The 6,126-nt window shown below is 46.4% G+C and overlaps 1 protein-coding gene across 2 annotated transcripts; it reads left to right on the top strand.

Annotated features, from left to right (window-relative positions):
• Positions 1-725: 725 nt before the first annotated feature.
• Positions 726-4,460, top strand: gpr157 (G protein-coupled receptor 157). 2 transcript variants are annotated; one of them, XM_083638821.1, is made up of 4 exons: positions 726-1,286; positions 2,471-2,684; positions 2,949-3,137; positions 3,375-4,460. In XM_083638821.1, the coding sequence occupies exons 1-4, from the start codon at positions 907-909 to the stop codon at positions 3,612-3,614; spliced, it is 1,023 nt and encodes a 340-aa protein (XP_083494947.1). In that variant the 5' UTR covers positions 726-906; the 3' UTR covers positions 3,615-4,460. The 2 variants fall into 2 exon arrangements, with proteins under 2 accessions (XP_083494947.1, XP_083494946.1); XM_083638820.1 differs by having other exon boundaries at positions 3,354-4,460.
• Positions 4,461-6,126: the final 1,666 nt, after the last annotated feature.

Raw genomic sequence — 6,126 nt, 5'->3', positions numbered from 1 at the left:
TTAGTAAGGTGTTATTAGGCCACCACATGGCACCAGAACAGCTTCAACGCACCTGGGCATTGACCACAAGTCTCCTGGAGGGATGGATGGAACACCATTTGGTGTTTTGGTGATGGCGGTGGTGGAGAGCGCTGTGTCTAACACGTCGGACCAAAATCTCCCATAGGTGTTCAGATCTGGTCACTGCGGAGGCCATAGCTTGCTTAATGTTTGACATCATTTCCATACTCTTCATCATGTCATGCTCTGATGATGATGTCATCATAATGACATCATCCTGGAAGAGGATAGAACCGTTACATCATAGGATAAAGGCGGTCACTCAGAACAACTTTGCATCGATTTGCAGTGACCCTTCCCTAGGGCTAGGGGACAGGTTGACCATAACCATGCCAGGAAAATGCCCCCCCACAGAGCCACAGGACCCCCCCCCCCCCCCCCCCCCCCCCCCCCACGCTGCAGGGCAGGGGTCAAGTTTTCAGGCTTGTACTACTGTCAGCGTCACCCATCTGTACATTCACTTGGGTCTTAAACCTCTTAACTGTAGGTGCTCAACCAGCAGCAAAGATCACCAGGGCCGAAAATAGACAACAGTGTACCAGCTGACGCTGAGTTCTCTCTCTGGGTTCTGCTTCTGCTTGGCTCAGGGAGGGGTTAACAACACGGATCAAGTTTGTCTCGTCTGCCGCTCCGTAGAAAGCAATCGCGTGTGTACCTACCAAGTTTATAAAGTCATATGGCTCAGCTCGACATTGTTTTTTAATGTCGCCTGAGCCCGAAGGGAAAATATTAATAAGTTGGTCGCGTCGTCCAAAATAACAGGATATGGAATAGTCTGGTCGCCAGGGAGACTGAGACACTGTTACATGTAGGAAAGTAACTTACGAGGAGGTGAACATTATAATAATGGCAAGCGGAGGGAACCACACGGTTGTGTACCTGTCCGAACAGGTCGTTGTTTTGATCTCGTGCGCGCTGTCGTTCGTGGGCTCTTCGCTGATCATCTTCACCTACCTCGCCTGGTCGGACCTGAGGACAACTCCGCGGAAACTTCTGGTGTTTCTCTCGCTGACCGACTGGCTGTCCGCGGTCTCCTACGCCTACGGAGTGTGGAGAGTTTTCGACACCGACTCGGTGGAATGCGTCGCTCAAGGAGCGATATCCACTTTCGCCAACACAAGCTCCTTCTTCTGGACGGTGGCCATCGCCGTTTACCTGTACATCTTCATCGTGAGGACCGACCAAAGACTTGCTGACAGCTTGGTGTTGCTTTTCCACATGGTCAGGTAGCCTCAATGCTTTGCGCTTTGCACTTTTTTCTTTTTTTTTAATAGGTCTAGGAGTCAAATTAAATCACTTCTGATGGTGTTTATAACTGCATTTCTGAGTGGAATGCACCCTAATCATGTGCCAGTTAGAGCCCTGAGGCATCATGGGAAATGTGGGCTAACTTTACCTGGTTGCCCCGCCCATCACCACACCTTTATAAAAGAGCCTATCAGGTATCGTTTTAATTCAACCTAAATTGGAAAATTAATTTCACAATTATTTCACTTACTGGAAGTGAGCACAATGCATTTATGTTGTTGTTGTTGTTGTTGTTGTTTTTATTTATAATAGATTTAAGTCATCACCCCACAATACAAACAGCTATCCACTTCCACATTATTATGAAAATCTTCTCAGTTGGGGGTTTCTTGGGAGTTGGGACAAAACCTCATTAAATAAGGTCCATGTGGTCTAATAAGTTGAAGGTTCTTGACATTCAAATGTTTGAGCACCACTATTGTAGGCTAGATATTTACTTTGAATACTCTCAATTGGCATATATGTCATCCTTTGTGTCAGTTTGCACGCTGCACATAAAGGAGCTGTTAGCGATGCTGTCTCAGACTCAGCGCTGTAATAATTGCTCTATTTTGGGACGCAAGGAAACTCTTCCCCTTGTGTACGCCTCATCACAAAGTAGTTGCCATTCTAATTTTGCCCTTGTGAATTCCCCCGTTGAACCGAAGCGCACACAACAGACCCATTCATCCAGGCTTGTACACATAATGATAACATACGAGGAGGACTTGAGCTATTTATAATCAACTCGTGGCAGTTTGTCACGAAAAGGCAAAAGGCAAAGTGTGCGCTTTGAGAAAAGAGGTAATGGTTAAAATGACAAAGTGCTGAGCAGTTCTGTGCTCTTATGATGTACAGAGGTAAAGCAACGCAACTGCTATGAGTTGCCAGCGTGCCTTATGCAACACATAAGCTGCACGTTCAAGATTAACGTCATATGACCTTTGCTGGCTTTGCAACATATGTGACCTCTGAGTCTAAACTAGACTTGGTGGTGGTGGAGCTTGTTTATAATGATGTCAAGTTGACTTTTTGGGGAAGTCAGAATAAGTCAAGTTGGAAGTTGTTTGTTAGGACTCTTCTTAACACGCGGTTAAAACCTTCTACTCTGCCTGTGGCCTAGCTGGGGCGTTCCTCTCGCCATCACGGTTGCAGCAGTGTACCTGCAGAAGATCGGCTACGACGCGTCGGAGGTGTCCGTGGGCTGGTGCTGGGTCCGGATCCACGCTCCGGACCGCGTGCTGTGGATGCTGCTCACTGGGAAGATCTGGGAGTTCCTGGCTTACCTCACCCTCCCCGTCCTCTACATCCTCATCAAGAGGCACATCCATAAAGCGGTGAGGGTCAAAAACACTGAATACATTTCATGTTACTCGTGCTTCTGACGGCCATAGTAAAACCATATTATGGCTTCCTTGCAGCGGCATCAATAGGAGAAAGAGCCATTTTCCACATTTCCCAAAAACACTTTTTTTCTTAGATAGAAGATTATCTGAAGTTGACTTCAGGTTAAATTCGGTCTATCCCACAACATGTTGAAATGACTTGTACCACCAGTTGACTATAAATCTCACCCCATGTTGTGTGTGTGTGTCACGCAGCATGCGGCCCTGTCCGAGTACCGTCCCATCTTGGCCACCAGGCCTCCGTCCCACTCTTCCATGGCCGACAGGAAGCTGACCCTCATCCCCATCATCTTCATTGTCCTGCGCATTTGGAGCACGGTGCGCTTCATACTGCTGCTCGCCGGCTCCCCCGCCAGGCAGAACCCGGTGCTGGTCACTCTACACGTGAGTCTAGATCAAGTGTTCTTTATTTTGACCCCAGGGTGTCCAAGTGTATATGATGTACGCTAATCCACTATAATCCATCATTTACCCATTGTGTGTGTGTGTGTGTGTGTGCGTGTGTGTGTGTGTGTGTGTGCGTGCGTGTGTTTTCCCTGAATGATTACTCTTAAATACACCCAAAACAAACACCGTGTGCTTTTCGTCTGACCACACCAGGGTATCGGCAACACGCTACAGGGAGCAGCCAACTGCGTCATGTTCGTCCTGTTCACGCAGCCCCTCCGCACGCGGCTCTGCGCCGCGCTGTGCTGCTGCTGCTCCAGGTGCCGCCGAGCGGAGACGCCCTCCTCACAGGACCCCGCTCAGAGGCCGCTGCTGGGGGAAGACGCCCCCGCTCAGAGGCCGCTGCCGGCGGGGACGGACGCCCACGCTCACACAGAGGACAGCAGCAGCAGCCAGGCCTGGGCCGATAGATGATCCTGGATGGGCGGGGAGGAGGTTCGACACGTAGAGAGCGGACCGGAGGGTATAGTCTCCCCTTCGCACCAGCCTCATTACAGCAAGTGCCTGCAAAGAAAGAGGGTAGGAGATTGTTCAGGTGCGTCGTGCACATCGTGCCACAGGACGAGTCACACAAGTTACACACATGCACTTTGGCTCATGATGACGATGGTTGAGCACCCGCGGCTTAAAACGTCCACGAGCGTTTGGTGACGCGTTTGAGTCGTTGCACATTACTGTTACATTGCTGTTACATGTATATTTATGTGCTAGTTTTTCTTTCATAGGTTGTTCTTTGTATGTATTTCTTGATGTTTGCCTTTTTTGAAAAGCAAATACACTCCTTGGTTTACAGTTTAGAAACTCTATTTATCGTGTACCTTATGTATCACTTTACATTCTAAGGTGATGCGACGTATTCCTTCAATATTTCTTTTTACTCCTGCTGTGCTCTGTCGATAGCTGTGTTCTATTGATCAAAACTTTAACCTAAGAAAATGATGATGAACCATTGGATACATACAGTATAGCAGCAACAGTATAACATTCATACCATCATGGGTATATGAATCCAATGTTTCACAGTTGGAGAAATCTGCTGACTCTTATCAATATAATTTGCTTTTCTATATTTCCGAACTTGGTTTTGATTTGGCTGTATGCTAGAATCTTTTGTGCAAGAAACTTTTATACACACAGACCGCTGATCAGTTGAAATGTAATAAATGAAATGATGATGTGGGCATCACTGTGTGGTTTGCAGCTACACAGATTGCCGTTCAATTAATTCACTCAAATACATACGTATTCAATTAAAATTGAAAATTCAATCATCTTATGAGGCTGACATCAGGTGTTGATTCCCTTTATAGTTTCTCTCTCAAAACGTACCGATTATTGCAGAACCACAGAGTTGCAACTTTTTTCCACGCAACAGTTGCAAAAGCCCGTCAGCTTTCCGCGTGACACCAAAATAAGCTCGTCATGATTTGCTGTCATTGTGGTCAGGATGCGTGACATGTCATCACATTCCTTGAAACTCGAGACTTTATGAGCAGAGCCTCACTTCTCCTTTGACCTCCTGTTGTTGGCTCCCGTTGAACCAACTTCTAGAGAGACCAAAGTGAAACGTCACTTCCTGCTTCAGCACTGTACCACAGAGATTTTCATCCACCCATAGACATTTCGTAAAAGGCGTATAAAAATAGTTTTACTTGGTCAAACTAAACGGTTCATAACATGCGGTTTATTAAAGAAAATATTTTTTTAATGTTTTGTTTTGTTTTAGTCCGAGTGAAATGTTCTATGGCCTCTCCCGACTCTAAATATAGCTGAACCGTTTGGTTTGACCAAGTAAAACTATTTTTTATAAGCATTTTACGAAATGTCTATTGGGAAAATAAATTGCGGAAGAAAATCTCTGGTACAGTGCTGAAGCAGGAAGTGACGTTCACTTTGCCTCTCTCTCTCTCTATAGACTCAGTTCTCAGTCTCTATCTGCTTTGGTGTAGGTGGCGCTGTTGGCGCCGCTCACCAAACGTCTGGGAGCCGAGACGACCCAACTTATGGCTCCAGGCCCCAGACGGCGCAGAATGCATTCCAATGAGGGAGGAGGGTGGTGAACCCACTGAACCCCCCTCTGACCACGGGGTCCCGGGACCTCACATGTATCACAATGCTGCTACAGTCTCTCACGGCTCGCCTCAAGTCTTTACAATCTCCTCTCCTGATCCAATGAATCTTAATGAGCCTGTCTGGAGATGATGAGCTACAATCAATAAGATTCATTAGCATGGGGGCCGGGAGAGAGAGGTAGGGGGGGGTGGGTCCGGGAGAGAGAGGGAGGGGGGGGATTCCACTGTGCTGCGTTGCATGGTCAATGTTCTTTCATGCACAAAGTGATTATTGTTTACTTGACCCTCTCAGAGGTCAAATGCTGATTTTAGAAGTCCCTTTGTGCAGGCACGATAAGTGGATTTATGGATCTTTTATGGTTTGTGTTTTAATTAGCGCAACAAGAAAGGACTCGCACAGAACAAAAAAGAATTCAGACTAAGGAGTCTGGATTTTTAGATATTTCTAATTGTTACATTGCAGGGCTGTGCAGACAGTGGTGAAATGTGCAAAAGTGCATCGAGTGCAAAAGTTTCAGTCCATGTTGGACTTTCCTTTTTACGCCTTTACTTTCTCCCCGACTACTGCACCACAGAAGAAGACAAAAGGACAGTCTTTTTAAGGCACAGCTCAACCCTTGTGAACCTCTCTTTTAATTAGGACATGTACTGGCACTGTTGAAACGACCCTTTTCTCAGGTCAGATTTCACAAAGAAATTTGGCGGCTATACTTTTCGTTACACTGCAAAACTACACTGCATCACATGAGGGCCGTTATAGCTGAATGTTCCGGGCACTATTATATTTCCAGAATGTTGAGATTTATCAAGTTGATTAATTGGAATGTTAACTTTTAGACTTAAAACATTAAATG

This window comes from Poromitra crassiceps, assembly GCF_964638095.1.
Source record: "Poromitra crassiceps genome assembly, chromosome: 6".
Taxonomy (NCBI): domain Eukaryota; kingdom Metazoa; phylum Chordata; class Actinopteri; order Beryciformes; family Melamphaidae; genus Poromitra; species Poromitra crassiceps.
The sequence above is the reverse complement of the archived record's forward strand: the minus strand, read 5'-3'. Positions and strand labels throughout refer to the sequence as shown.

Excerpts from the sequence above, each read along its gene's own strand:
- gpr157 (XM_083638820.1), top strand. The coding sequence starts at position 907 with ATGGCAAGCGGAGGGAACCACACGGTTGTGTACCTGTCCGAACAGGTC. Across the intron at positions 2,685-2,948 it reads AGAGGCACATCCATAAAGCG|CATGCGGCCCTGTCCGAGTA; the intron begins GTGAGGGTCAAA and ends TGTGTCACGCAG. Across the intron at positions 3,138-3,353 it reads CGGTGCTGGTCACTCTACAC|GGTATCGGCAACACGCTACA; the intron begins GTGAGTCTAGAT and ends TGACCACACCAG.